Genomic DNA, 15,548 nt, shown 5'->3' with positions numbered 1-15,548 from the left:
CTCCACATGAGTGGACTACACCTCTTACTTTGGAGAATAAAGATTTTGAAAAATTATGAGGTGTAGTCCATTCATGTGGAGCCCATTGATGTAGATGTTGAATGATTTCACTCTACACTTGATAACATTGACGCTATTGAAGATTTTTCCATAACATATTAAATATAATTCATAATAATTATTTAACATGAGTTTTTTTTCCAAAATAACAGCTGTAGTACATTACAGGGTGGCCATTTGACGTACGGTATACGTTCTGTCAGCCAACACAATCTTTCAGTGGATATATTGAATATTTTTGGAATATGTTTTTCCTGGATTGCTTTTTGCAGACGGTCCCTGGGCTTAGGTTTTACAGCTGATCGCACATTGAGACCAATTTTATTCATCGATCTCGGAGACCGGCTTTTTTTGGTCAAATGAAGGTTGTAGCTTGTTGTTGACATCACTACGATCACAGAGAGGTGTTGTTTGTGTTTTAATTCAGTTTCGTGAGAGAGCTATTGAGCCGGGAAGTCCGAATCTGTAAATATCTTTCTAACTTTACTGAATTTACAGGCTGTGGAGTGAACACTGTGCCAGTGAGAGACACTTGAACGGAGACTGGTAAACAGATAGTGCACTGCAGGTCTTACACAAGTGAATAGCCAGGTGATCACAAACAACTCATGCAGTGGAATGAAAAAGTTTTTATTGATTGGAATAGTCAGAAGCACACGTTTTGCAAAATACATAACAGATATGCTACTACTTCCTTCTCCACTAGATGGAGATGTTGGTCAAGATTGAGCTCCAAATTGAATAATAGAGGACCAGATGGCCAGTAAACAACAAACACTTTTTTTATGAATCAAAAAGAAGCATTGAAGGATGAGTAAGACCGGCTGTAAACAGGAAAACTTTAGCTGAACGACTTCACATTCCTCATTGTGTTTAATGGGGGTAAAAGGCAGGGATGTGAGCCACAGTGTGAGGCTGTTTCAATCACAGATGAAACATCAGTTCATGCTTCTGAGAGGAAACAACCTCAGTTTATGCCAGATGCTTTCCATCAACGCAGAACCAACATCTTTACAGGCCACTGAAAGGAAAGAGAAAAATTGCAATCAAAAGGCACTGGAGCAAAGTAAAGACATGTTCATCCGGGCACAACTGAGATTAGAGGCAACACTTCTGAAAATGGTATTTCTAAAGGCATATGCTGAGGGGCAGCTCTGATTCTTGGGGGGCATTTTCTTGTGTTTAGAGTGAAGAGAAGTCCCTGTGAAAAGACAACTATGTTGAATAAAGTGAGGCAGGGGGGATGTACTCAACCCAATTCTCCAAGGGACTGATTTAAGGCTAGAACACAGAACTAAAGATGAGGGCTCAAATTAATATTGCACCCAGATGAGTCTTAAGTGTCCTTGGATGACAAGCAGTGATTGGATTGCAAGCATGGTAGCTTTTGATGGCCATGCCTGTCAGCCTCACCTGCTTTTTAATCATTAATTACCATAGGGGTTTCTCTGGCATTACTTAATTAAATTGGGCAAAATGCAATTAAAAACCACACTCTCATTCCTTTAAAAGGGCTCTGCGGAGTTCTTGTTTAGTTCTTGCTGTTAAGAGAATAAGCGGTTGAATGGTCATAGCACCGTGCCATCGCTCGCTGATCTGTACTTGATTATTTCAGTGGTCAAATTAAGTTTGCTGTTTGCATAATAAAGGCCAAGATAGAGCTCAAGATTAAAACTTCCACTCAAACTCGAAATCAAGGTTAAAAGGGTCGACGAGGAGGCAAAGCCGTTATGTTATTGGAACAATTAAAGTTAACATCAGGATTGGGGGAACATTGTGGGGAGAGCATGTAGTGAAGAAGCTCATTATCAGTGCAGTAAATGTAGCAATGCATCTTTACCCATTACATCGACACAGAGGAAACACTATCACATACTCACCATCTAGAAAAGTCCCCGGCGCTCCACGAGGCAACAACCACAGACACATCAGTGGTGATTTTCCCATCCGCAGTTTTCAAATCATCTCTGCTGTTGTTGTTGTAGTTGCCACAGGCGCCGCACATTTTACCGGACAGGCTATCGTCAATAATGATGGTGACCTGCTGTGAAACCGAGTAGGTGACCCGCACAGCAGACGCTCTCTCGATGATCACAGTCCTCTGTGAGATGTGGACAGATATCTCACCCTTCACTTTGCTGGGAAGGGATACTTTCCTGCCATTTATCTGGATGACGTGAAGAACGGTGGACGAAGCGGCACAAACACATTGAAGTTAAAGTTCCCGCGTCAAAACGATGTACTTTTTTACAGTTAACCATGTTACCGTTATCCCTTCCGGCTCTTCTTACCCAAGTCTCGTGTTGGCTGTTCACCGTGATGCCGGTTTCATTGAAGAATACATACACAGCGGCAACAGTGGGTGATGCACCTTCACTGCAGACCCTGACGTCCACCACCACGCGGAACCACCGGTCCGCGGCCTCGTCACACAGAGACGCCGCTTCGAAAGCCCCTTGAGCTCCGATGGCTCCAGACACGCCATCAAAGGAGGTGAGGCGGCCGCGTGGGCTGATGCTGCAGTGGGCCTGTTTGACGTGGCAACCTCGGACGCCATCTCTCAAGCCACAAACCTCCCCGCTGGCACATGACAGCTTCTCACACTTCACCATCCCAGAGGCCTGGCACAGACACTTGGACTTACAGTCTGTGTCCACAAGTGCTTGGCCCACCTGGAAGCATATAGTGCGTACAATGCTAGAAACATTCATGAATCGATTGTTTAACATATCGATTGATGTGTTAATGCTTTAAAAAGAATAGAAAATAGCAGTTTTTAAAATGTTAGTTTTATGGTTAACTGTCAATTGTGACAGTTCTGAAAACAAAGTCAAATATTTTACCGTAAGATATTTTCCATTGTGAACACATCCACAGTTTTCCAATCGAACACATTGTACGCCATCAGAAACAAAGCCGTCATCACATTGGCACCCTTCAAAACAGCTTTCAGGACACGTTAATGGGGAAATAAAGCTGGCACAGGTCCCTCCACAGGTGTCGGCACACACTTCATAGTGACTGTGTGCAGGGCAGGCAGCGGCTACAAGAGAACAAGACATTTGTTCGATTTTGTGTGTGCACCTAAAATAAAAAAAATGTAATTCATACTGACAATTCTTGAGCTAAAATACTGTTGCGTGTAACTTACGGCAGAAAGAGCTGCTCCTCCACGGCTGGATGTTCACTCCTTCGCTCTGGCAGGCCACAGCGTAGGCCTGGACACTGTCACACAGAGTATCTCTGTTGCCCCCCAGGGCACAAACATCAAACACGCAATCAGACACATATGCCGCTGGGTCAATTTTGCTGTGGCAGACTTTGAAAGGCCCATTAGGTGCACTTATGATGCCACAGGAGTCTGCTTTTCTGTACAAGGTGGCCTTGGCCTGCTCACATACTGGACACTGGCCTCCACAGCCCCCACACACATTGCCGGGCAGGTCCACCACCCATGCCTTCCCGAACTCATCGACACTGTTCGTTCTTCTGCCACCGGGAAGCATGAAGTCATCACCACCGTTCTTGTTGTAGTTGCCGCAGAGACCACACATCTTTCCCTGGTACGTGGAAGGAACGATGACCTCGACATAATAGACAGTGTCGTACAGGACGGTCAGTCCAAAGTCTGTCCGGACAATTATGTTGCGACCTTCTTGGGTGACTCTGAGAAGCCCATTGTTGAGGGAGAGAGGAAGGTTTAGAAGTTCATCATTCACCTTGACGGAGGAGGTGGAGGAGAACAGAATCATTGTGAGGAAATAAATACAAATGCAAAAGTAGAATCAAACATGTTTTGGATAAAGTTGTTGAACTCACAACTACTTTCCAAGGCATTTTCTGCTGGATGTAAATGACATAACCATAGGCCGTCACCGCCACCGACTTGGTCACAGCCACTTTTCCATTTCCATACTTCTCATTCCCCTGAGTTACGCTGAATGGTGTCAGCTGGCCATTGTCATCATCGCAAACCTTGGCCAACACATAGACACAGGTGCCCTGGAAGTCAAACCTCCGTCCATCAAAGGAAGTGTAATGCGGGTCACCAGAAGCCACACACTTGCCTTGCCCCTCGGGGTGGCAGCCTTTCACTCCGTTTACGAGCTTACAGGTCTCCCCTTTACGGCACTGAGTGTTTTGGCAAGACACAGCGCCATTTTCTCCACAGGTGCATCGCGCCACACACTCTTTTTCGGGATAGAAGACCTCTCCTTTCTTGTAGTAGTGGCCATCGTAGGAGCAGCCACAATCTCTCACGGGCACACAGGTATCCCCGCTCAGCAGGTAGCCTTCGTTACACTCGCAGGTCTCTGTGCAGGCCCGACGGCAGGCGGAGAGGGTGGGTAAGCTGGCACAGGTGGCTGTGCAGCCCGTGGCACACAATGTATAATGGCTGTTAGCTGGGCACACCATTGCTGTGGGATAGGATGAGAAGAGGGAGATAGGAACAAGGTCAACTATGGGAGAGATATTCTGAAATTTTGTAATTTGAGATCGGACAAAAAATGAAACAATAACATAAAACCACAATCTTAAACTCACGACAGAAGGTTTCTGTTCTCCAGGAGCCGATGGTGATTCCTTGGCTTTGACAGGCAGAGACGTAGACTCCCACAGCATCACAGACTGATCCACTGTGACCATGGTAATGACAGACATCGTACACACAGTCCTCCAGGTAAGGAGCAGGGTCCACACGACTGTGACAATCTTTAAAAGGCCCTGCCTTGTCAGCGATAATACCACAGTACTTCTGGGCTTGGTACTCTTTCCTGTGGGAGTCTGAACAGGCCTGGCACCATGCCCCCTGGCAGACGGATGAGCAGCCTGGTACGAGGGCCACCTGCCAACTCTCCCCCAGCTTGGCTCCATTTGTGGCAGTCTCGCTGTTTCGCATGGTCAGATCATCCTGAGCGTTTCCATTGTAGTTGCCACACAGGCCGCAGACTGCGCCCTGGTAGTTGCTGGGCAGAGTAATGCTCACGGTGCTACGCCAGTCAAAGGTCACGGTGATACCAGCAACTGTCTCTACCACGGCTGTCCTGCCGCTGAGAAACACATCCAGCTCATTGTTGTGATTCAGTGGTAGCGAAGCGAGTCGCCCATTGAGCTAAGGAGCAGAAAGCGAGGGAGGGAGAAATATTTTTAAGGAGATTATAGATTTCATAATTCTGCAGCCCTTGCTAATCCATTCTAATGTGCAGTTAAATCGCATATTAATTAAGTCTGCCTGGATCAAGATTTTAATATGCAATTAAATATATATGCCGACGAGCATAGAATTAGCACAATGATAGAAGATATTATTATCCTATTGTTTGAATGAGACTCAGAATATCTGTCCTGTGTTTATTTTTAATACTGTAACTACATGTTGTGTCCCATTTATTTTCCCTCCGAAAATCCACATGAAAATGAGATGATCTATTCCATCTTTTATCACCCATATATGCTTCACATTATCCATACATCCGTATCCATACTTACCAGGACCTTGTAGGGGTATTCTCTGCTGATGGTGAGGGTGATGCCATATATGGACATCGTGACAGTCTTCGTGTAGGACACGGCCTTGCTTCCCCGGTGGTCATTCTGCACGGTCACCTTGAATGGCTCGAGCCCCGGCTGCTGCGAGCACAGACCCGCCAGCTGATATACACAAGTGCCCTGGAAGTCAAACCTGCGGCCGTCAAAACTTCGGTAGTGTGGGTCACCTGAGGATGTGCATGTGGCGTGACTGATGGGTCGGCAGGCCCGCTCTCCATCCACTACGGCGCACGTCTCCTTGGCAGAGCAGGAAGCCTCGCGGCATGTCACCATGCCCAGGGTCGCGTCACACTCACAGAGGCGACCGCAAACCTCGTCGGCCCAAAAGCGCTGACCGGGTTTGTAGTAACGCCCCTGATAGGAGCAACCACACGTTTTAGCTGGCACACAGACACCAGCGCTGAGGGTGTAACCCTGATCACACACACAGGCCTCCACACAGGTGCCGTCGCAGGTCTTCTTTTGCTCAGGGAATGGGCATGAAGGCTGGCATGGGCTGGCACAGTCTTCATAGTGGCTGTGACGCTCACAGCTCATTGCTGGATAGAAATGAAAAGAGTTAAAACATTTTTAAAAATATATTTAATTGATATCTTTGAATGGCCAATGAGATTCTCGGAAATACTCACGGCAGCCAAACTTTTTCCTCCAGGACTTGATGACTATTCCTTCCTCACGACACTGCTGACTGTAAGAGGCAAATGCCTGACACAGCATCTTTTTGTCTCCCTTATTCAGACACATATCGTCCACACAGTTGTTCATGAAGACCTGGGGGTCCAATTTTCCATGACATTCCTTGAACACATTATTGGTCTTGGCTACGAGGCCCCGACAGAGAGCCTCAGTCTCGTAGACCTTTTTCTGGTTATCGTCACAGGTAGGACAGTTTTTCTTACATGTGTCCCAGCACGGATGGCCCTTGTCCTGGTCAGGCGTTTGCCAGCTCTTGCCCCACTCCATTACAGAGGGGACCGCTTTTCCGGCTGGATTCTGGAGTTCATCACGGTTGATACCGTTGAAGTTGCCACACAAACCACAGACACTGCTGTAGTAGCTGCTGGGCAGCTTGATGACCAGCTTCCAGTTCCAGTCATAGGAGACAACCAGGCCAAAGTGTGTTTCCACCACTGCAGTGTGACCACGCTGAAACACCGACACCTCCCCTTCACCCTCATCCAGTCGCACAGGAAGATTCAACAGCTCCCCGTTCACCTAAAAGGAATGGACCAGAGCAATATTAATAATGTAAACACTACTACAGATCCATCACATCAGACAAGAAATCTTACCGTGACTTGACCAACTTGGTTCTTGTGAATAGAGATGTTGTACCCATACACAGACACATCTACCTCCCTGACATAAGAAACTGCTGTGTTTCCCCGGTTATCATTCCTCTCAGTGACCGAGAACGGCACTAGACCATCCAGATTCCCGCAGGTCTTGGAGATAACATACTTGCAGGTGCCCTGGAAGTTAAAGTTGTAACCATCAAATGTGTGGTAATGGGGGTCACCCCAGGCCCAGCATACGCCTGTGTACTCAGGGACGCAGATAGCGTCACCCTTCTCAAGACGGCACTTCTCTTTGACCCGACACTTGGCATCTTTGCAGGGATCTACACAAGAAAAACATCAAAGGGAAAATTGATCGGAAATCGCAATCTAAACTAATTTAATAATTTTCGTACATTTATTGGCTGTGAAAAAGTTAATACACAAATACAGTATGTGTGTCTTGCCTGTGTTGTAGCATGCTCTGATTTCTTTCCTGACCATGCATTTGGTGCTTTCAGGGCAGGAATGTGTCTCACATACGAGGCCTGTCTCTGGATTGCAGGTACACTTTGTGTTACAGTCTTCTTCATACACCACTTCACCAGGCTGTGGACATATAAGCAGGTTTATTACACAGGGGGAAGTAATGCAAGAAAATGAGTAGGTTTATAGCAGAGTATTTCATTATCAACGGCACTACAAGTTAAGACAATCTGCCAATTCAGCCTCAGGATAAATCCTCAGTGCACATATTTACGATCAGACTGGCTCATGTCCAACACTAAAGAAAAAGAAAAGGCAACGTAATTGCCATGTCAGCATGAATGTTGCTATGGGTATTATGGGCTTTAGCCACTTTGAAACTAAAAAGCTCTAATTTGTACATTAGCGTAAATGAAATTACTTTTTTGTACGGATAGTGGCGTTGAAATGTACCTTGTACGTTCTCCCGTTGTCATAGCAGCCACACTCAGTCTCTTGAACACACGTCTGCCCGTTAAAAAAGAAGCCAGCATCACATTGGCAGCCCTCTATACAGCTGGTGGAGCACTGCACAATCTCTGTGAGGCCAGCGCAGGATGCAGAGCAGGTGTCTGCACACACCTCGTAGTGACTGTTGGCCGGGCATTTCATGGCTGAAATGATCACAAACCAGGGAATACATGGATTAAAAAGTGTACTTGTATTTGATAAACACACTATAAATTAAGTATGGCAAATGAGAATAACAAGTTAATTTGGAGAAAAAAACTAAAACAAGTACATTTCTTCTTTGTCACTTACGACAGAATGAAGGCGTCCTCCAGTTTTTGACGTCCACTCCTGCCATGTGACAGTTGAAGGCGTAGGTGGCTATGCTGTTGCACAGCACCGCCCCATCGCCTTCAGAGGCGCACAAATCAAACACACAGTCAGCAAAGTATGGCCGTGGGTCCAGTTTACTATGGCAGGCTGCAAAAGGGCCGTTGGTTGCTGTGGCAATGCCGCAGTAAGTAGACTTTGAAAACAGAGCCTTGCGAGCCGGGTCACAGAGAGGACAGTTATTCCCTTCGCAGCCATTCTCACACACCACATTAGGGATGGTGACCTTCCATGACTTTCCAAACACATTCACTTCATTGGAGAGCTGACGGTTGGGCATTTGGAAGTCGTCTTTCTTGTTACCGTTGAAGTTGCCACACAGCCCACAGACCTTACCACGGTAATTACCAGGTACTGTGACGGTCACCTGATAGACCAGGTCATAAGTGACAAGCAGCCCGAAATTTGTTGCAATGATGTAATGCTGGCCTTCTTGATAGACCTGCACGGCTCCATCTTTAAGATTCACAGGAAGGTGGTTAAACACTCCATCTACCTAAAAGAAAAAGCACAAGAAAAGAACAGCTGATGTTGAAATGTTTATGCTCAGCTAGTTTCACATCTCTCAACCACCTGCAACTGATTGATACAAGCAATGTGCTTCACTGTAAGCTTGTTTCAAATGAACACTAAGTGTTGTTGCTCACCAGGACTCCATCCATGTTGTTCCTCATGATGAGAGTGAAGCCAGAGACCACCACAGCAACCAGCTTGGTGACGGACACTACTTTATTGTTCATCATCTTGTTCCATCTCACATTCTCCACTTGAACAGAAAAGGGCACCAGGTGGGTGCCTTCCAGCCCACAGCTCTTGGAGAGTGTGTAGGTACAGGTGCCCTGGAAATCAAATCTTCGCCCATCAAAAGAGAGATAATGGGGGTCACCGGAGGCCTGGCACACACCCTTCCCAATAGGATGGCATTTTTGGACGCCGTTCTCCACTTTACACTTCTCGTTAGGGCCACATGTAAACTTCTTGCACTCAACCTGAGAAAGACAAGAGAAATGTATCAAACATCCAACAAATCAATTTCCACTCTGTAAGTTCACACTGCTCTGTATCAAATCATTATTTTTCAAACTGTCCTTTCAGTATTCATTACCTCGCCATCTTGTGTGCACTTGCACTCCTCCAGACACTGCCCATTGGGATAGAACACTTGGTCAATGTAGTAGTAACGGTCATTGTAGACGCAGCCACACTGCGAGAAGGGAACGCAGCGATCTCCACTGAGGATGTAACCTTCATCACAGGAACAGCCCTCTTCACACGTATCTGGGCAACCTTGAGGTGGGGTCAGACTCTGGCAAGAGGCAGGACAGCTGGTTGCACACACTTCATAGTGGCTGTTGACGGAACATTTCACTGCTGCATACAGTGGATGGAAAAGACAATGTGAATGAGAACACATTGCAGAGGCACTGATTACAAGGCAACATAAAAACCAGGAAAAGGAATAAACACATTGAAGTATACATAAAAACAGCAGCAGTAAAGAAACTAAAGAGGTTTATTGAGTATTATTTATAATATTATTGTTATACTCTATACACTTCGACAGTAAATGATGCTCATTTGGCCTTTTTACCTTCACATTGAAATTGCGGAAGGTTATGTTTTGATCGCTGTGTATTTATTTATTTATTTATTTATTTGTATGCGTGTTATTTACGTAACAAAAAAAGTTGAAAACCGAATCGCATGAAATTTGGTGGGATGATTGGTTATTATCCGGGGACCATTTGATTAGACTTTGGGATCAATCGGGTCAAAGGTCAAGGTCAAGGTCATGAAAAGGTCAACATCTTCTTTTTACCATAGCACGGTCAATTTCTATCCAATTGGCATGCAACTAATGCCAAAATGTTCATAATTCAATGCCCAATCTTGTGATATGCGAAGGTATGCACTCTACCGAGTGCCCGTTCTAGTTTGTGTATGATTTTATTGAAATGAATGCATGTCTTACCACAAAACTGACTGGTCCTCCAGCTGTACACCTTGGCCCCCACAGCTTGGCAGGCAGATGTGTACGATGTAATAGCCTGACACAGAACATCCTTTCTGCCCTTATACAAGCATACATCAAACACACAGTCTTCAAAATAGCTAGCTGGGTCCACCTTGGCATGGCAGTCACGGAACGGCCCTTTGGGTTCTTTCAACATGCCGCAGAAATCACCTTTTTCATATTGAACCTTCTCGGTAATGTCACAATCAGGACACACCCCTTTACAGCCGTCAACACACCCTGGCATCTCTGCTACTCGCCAGCTCCCGCCGAAATCTGCTGGCGAAACGGGTTTTCCACCATTTTTTGGAATCAGGTCGTCCTGGGGTTTGTTGTTGTAGTTGCCACAGAGGCCACAAACGGCTCCCATGTAGTTGCTTGGCAGTGTTACATACACAGCGCTATGCCAGTTGAAGGACACTTTGAGGCCAAAGTCTGTGGTGACCAATGCGGACCAGCCACTCTTATACACAGATACCCTTCCTCCATTCAGTTTGATGGGCAGGTTGAGCAGCTCATTATTCACCTGGGAAATAATATATTAAATATATATATTAAAATTAAAGTTTCTTGCAGAAAATATGACATTATAATATAGTTCTTACCATAATCAGGCCCTTGTGTGTCTTTGTAATGACGATGCTGAGGGAGTACACCTTGATCTCCACTAACTTGGTGAAGGAGACCACCTTGTTGCCCCGGTGATCATTCTGCACCAGCACTTCAAAGGGCACCAACTCTGGGTCCTTTGAGCAGAGTGCAGCCAGTTGGTACACACATGTGCCCTGGAAGTTAAACTTCCTCTTGTCAAAGGTCACGTAATGGGGGTCACCTGTGGCCTGACAGGTGCTGTGGGAGACTGCCTGGCACTTTCTAATGCCGTCAACCACCTGGCATTGCTGCCCCGCCCCGCAGCCTTTATCCCGGCACTCCACGCGTTTCTTCCCAGCAACACATGTGCACCTTCGCCGACAGCCCTGGTCAGCCCAGAATGACTCCCCGGCAGGAATGCTTCGACCCTCGTGGGTACAACCACACTTAGCATTAGGCACACACTGACCTCCGCTCAAAACAAAACCTGCGTTACAGGTGCAGGTCTGCACACAGGGCCGTTTGCATTTGGAGGGAGCATCAGGGTCAGAACAGGTGGCAGGACAAGCATTGCCACAGAGCTCATAGTGGCTATTGGCTGGACACTTTGCAGCTTTAGGGAGAAGACAGAGTATTAGGTATGATGAATACTAGGTATAACAAGCAAGGAATACAAAGTATGTTCATTCATTTTGATATTACTTACGGCATCTTGCTATCTTCCTCCAATCTTGAACCTGGATCCCAGCAATCTGGCAGGCTTCAGTATAAGCGTCCAGTGCCCTGCAGAGGTAATGCCGAAGGCCGCCTCCCATGCATACGTCATATTTACAGTTTTCCAGGTGTGCTTGCGGGTCAATGACGGCATGACATTTACTGAATGGCCCATTTATCCCCAGTGTGATCAGCCCACAGAACGAGTCACCCTCCCACATCTTTATCAGGCGGTTTTCACAGCGCTCACAACCACCCACACACCCATCTTTGCACCGCGCATCTCCCACCAGTCCTGGCACCTTCCAGCTGCTCCCAAAGGCCTCAGCCCCCCCGACCTGAGCGCCGATGGGTGTGGAGAAATCATCATTGGGGTTGTCATTGAAGTTGCCACAGAGACCAAGAGTTTTTCCAGCATAACTGCCGGACAAAGTGACCACGAGATGGTGTTCCCAGTCATAACGGACAGTCAGGCCAAAATCAGTCTCAATGACCACAGAGCGACCGCTCTGAACCATCGTCAGTTTGTCGTTGTTCAAGGTTACAGGCAAACTCCAAAGACTGTTGTCAATCTGGACATGAGGAAATAGAAAAAAATAATAATCTACCAGTCATAATCTTTCCGTTTAAATTGATGAATTTTAATTCCGAACACTAATAGATGATTAAAGATAATAATCATCATAAATTATGTTATTCTTTTTTAAACATACACATTAAAAATATCTTGAATTAAATCTTATGTCGTACTGACAAAAGGAAGCCTTACCCTTATGCGACCCGTCTCAGACCGAACCACTGTGATAGTGACGCCATACACCTTCACGGTGACCACGGCAACATAGGACACCCTGAGGCTACCTCTGTTCTCATTTTGGGCGAGGACCTCAAAGGTTGGAAGATGTTCATCCTTCCCACTGTGTTTTGCAATAACGTATGTACAGGTACCCATGAAGTTAAATTTTCGCCCGTCAAAGGTGCGGTAATGGGGATCTCCCATGGCCCAGCAGGTACCTCGCTTCCTTTCCACGGCCTTGGGGACACAGGAGGGAAAGCCGCCCTTCACTTCGCACACCTCATTGGCACTGCAGGTGATACTGCTGCAGGACAAAGATGTACTTTCTGGAAAACCAGGCAAAGTATAATTAATGTCCACATCACTGTTAATGTATGTGTAATGTCAAAGAATATTTTATATTTGATGACAATATCTGCTTTTTCCTAAACAGCTATAGTATGTGCGCCTTACCTGGCTGTATACATTGTCCTAGGGAACCATAACCATTCATCTGGCTGACTCCTATACTGTAGAGTGCAAAGCGGCCACCAGAGCTGGACACAGTGTGTCTATTGTTGCCAGGCTTTTGTTTGTAGGACATATCTGCCCAAGAGAAATCGCTCCCCGACACCTTTTTCCACTGGACGTCACGGGGCATGTTTGTACCATCAAAACGTAGCTCTGCCACCGCACTGGTCTGTGCCACAATCAGGGCATGGTTTTCAAAGCCGTCCAGCGCCTCCAGTGAGTAAAAGGAGCAGAAGCGGTCTGTGGGCAGGATGGTCATCAAGAAAGGGTCGTAGAATTGGACCCAGCTCCGCGTGACACCGTTGAAGAGCATAAGAACCTGGATGCCATGATCAGCCTGAATGGACAGTGTTTCACGATTGCGCTGCTTGATCTCTAATGTTTGCCCCCGAGTCAAAGTCAAAACATTTTTACGGTTGCCTTGTTGGACAGTGGCCCGTGTGGGTTGGGAGGCCTGGAGGAAGACACTGTCAAACTTCTTCTGGAAGGTCAGGGGAGCCACGATGAAGCTGGATCCCCACCTGCTAACTGGCAGCAGCTGCTCATATACGTGGTTACATTTGGCGAAGCGCCAGGTGCACGTGTGACCCGTGACAACGGCAACAGGGTGCTGGGAGGCGACTCTGGTGCCAGAGAGTTCATGCTCGCTCTGGAGCTGGGCACTCTCATACGGCTGGAGGTCGATCACCATTCGGCTGCCACTCCCATAGACACGACCCTGGAACCTGATGGGGCCGGTTGGGAAAATGTCCACTTTGTTGCTCTGTTTTCCATTTGTTACAGAGAACTCTTTATAGGAGCCCCAGGGGGTCCCGGCAGGTGTGAAGATGAAATATTCTGTACCCCATTCAGTAACCGGATACACCACAGAGGTGTCTGCTGTGTACAGCTTGTAGTTGAAAGAGGTTACAGTCACATCTGCTGAGGCTTCAATGTGCACTGTGTTGGGAGACTTCTGGCTGCCATACATCTCAACACCAGTAGGGAGAGAGATGATGGCCCTTTCTCCAGCTTTAAGAATTTTCTCTTGTTTGAAGTTCAAGGGAGGTACTTGCACTGTCACTTTAGTTTTGTCCTGAATAGCGGTGATGTATAGCTGAAAGCGAGGACTGCCATAGTTTGGAGCATAATTCTGGATGAATGACAGGACGAACTCTCTCCCTGCCCACCCAGCATTAGATGGACCTGGCGGACGGGAGGAAGAGCAAAGAAACAGGCAGAAAAACACGTCAAAAGACAACTTCTTTTCAAGTCACTTAAAATGAAGAAGTTGGGCAGAAAATTGCTCTTCACAATTCTTGTGTGTGAAGAAAACATGTCAGAAAATTACCAAATGAATGAGACAATTTGTGCCAAGGCAATCAAAGGATTCACAGACTGGAAATACAAAACTTGGCTCCAGGCTTCTTGGATCACATACACAGTACAAAGAAACAATATGACTTCAAACAGAATGTGACTAAAAATACCTTCATTTCAAAGTTAAAAAGCAAGGATGAATGCTGTTCTATAAAGGATGGATTGCTTTTCCCTTAAGAACCATTGTGAGAGATTTAGACTGAGGAATAGTCACTTGACTGCTTCTCAACAGCACTCAATAAGTCACTTACACAGACAATATAATTGCATAATGGAAATTTTATCAATACCTGTGCCTTTGCTGTGAAAATATTTTTTTCTGGGCTCAGCCAGAGCCTGAGGGATTTAGATTACACTCCTGTTTCACCCATTCAGTGTAATAGTTCCAACTCAATAGCAGCTGAAGGTAAATGCTATTCCCAACAAAAGCGAATTTCAATTTAGATGGCTATCCATTATGTGCTGCTCTCTCGAATTCTTCTCCTGTTTAACATTCTGCCGCATACACACAAGCACCTGGAATGGCCGCACAACAATGCTCTCCTACTGATGGGGTTGACAACCTGGATGAATTGCTTCAAATTGAGCAATCACTTGGCTACGATGTCCTGCGGGGGAATCTTTGCGCCAGGGTTTGAGAAATGCTGCTGTGATTGATTAATTGGACAAAGTCCCGTTCAATCGGATGTAAAAGGTGTTAATGGTGGGCAGGCTTAGATAAAGAAAAGAAGAGTTTTCCTGGGTTTAAAAATTGACATCACTACTTCCTGGGTTTGTTCAGTTTAACAGAGCTTAAAATAAGTTGTGACGAATTGGAAATAAGATAAGCAAAGTTGTATCATATTGAAATTAAAATAAGTAACATTCAAGTGAGTCGAAAATAATGAAATGAGTAAAATGACTTACAGCTGAGTAAAGCCCCCAAAGCACAGAGAAACAACAAAGTGTCCATGGCTGAAAGACAAACAATTTTGTTTTAGTTACATTCGAACGATATACATTTATTAATTTTACTAAACAATAAATAATCTCAGAGTGAACAGTTCTTACCTGCCAAGATGCATGTAAGATGCTTTTACAAGTTCAATCCTTTTATGTAGTCCGGCCGACAAAAACACACCCAATATACAACTTGGCATCGACTTGCAGATCCTGCTGTATGTTGACATTGGTGTGAGGTCCAAAACCAACTACATGTTGGAGATGAATCACCTTTACCTTCAGCAACAACTGATAACAGGACTCATTCACTTCCTGGGAATTTAGTGAGAACCGCTACATTAATTCACAATTAATGTGGAACATAAACATT

At 45.8% G+C, this 15,548-nt stretch overlaps 1 protein-coding gene across 1 annotated transcript; it reads right to left on the bottom strand.

Moving 5' to 3' along the window:
• Positions 1-674: 674 nt before the first annotated feature.
• Positions 675-15,181, bottom strand: LOC130212930 (IgGFc-binding protein). The gene is made up of 21 exons (XM_056444246.1): positions 15,143-15,181; positions 12,821-14,062; positions 12,341-12,693; positions 11,564-12,143; positions 10,872-11,470; positions 10,225-10,792; positions 9,358-9,623; positions 8,900-9,241; positions 8,175-8,748; positions 7,827-8,026; positions 7,355-7,496; positions 6,903-7,231; positions 6,240-6,825; positions 5,551-6,149; positions 4,606-5,173; positions 3,880-4,478; positions 3,212-3,779; positions 2,904-3,103; positions 2,352-2,732; positions 1,941-2,227; positions 675-1,081 (listed from the first exon to the last, which is right to left on the bottom strand). The coding sequence occupies exons 2-21, from the start codon at positions 13,845-13,847 to the stop codon at positions 1,072-1,074; spliced, it is 8,778 nt and encodes a 2,925-aa protein (XP_056300221.1). The 5' UTR covers positions 13,848-14,062; positions 15,143-15,181; the 3' UTR covers positions 675-1,071.
• Between the last annotated feature and the right edge of the window lie 367 nt (positions 15,182-15,548).

The sequence above is a fragment of the Pseudoliparis swirei genome, chromosome 22 (genome assembly GCF_029220125.1).
Source record: "Pseudoliparis swirei isolate HS2019 ecotype Mariana Trench chromosome 22, NWPU_hadal_v1, whole genome shotgun sequence".
NCBI classification, from domain to species: Eukaryota; Metazoa; Chordata; class Actinopteri; order Perciformes; family Liparidae; genus Pseudoliparis; species Pseudoliparis swirei.
Note: the sequence above shows the minus strand (reverse complement) of the source record. Positions and strands in the feature narration are given on the sequence as shown.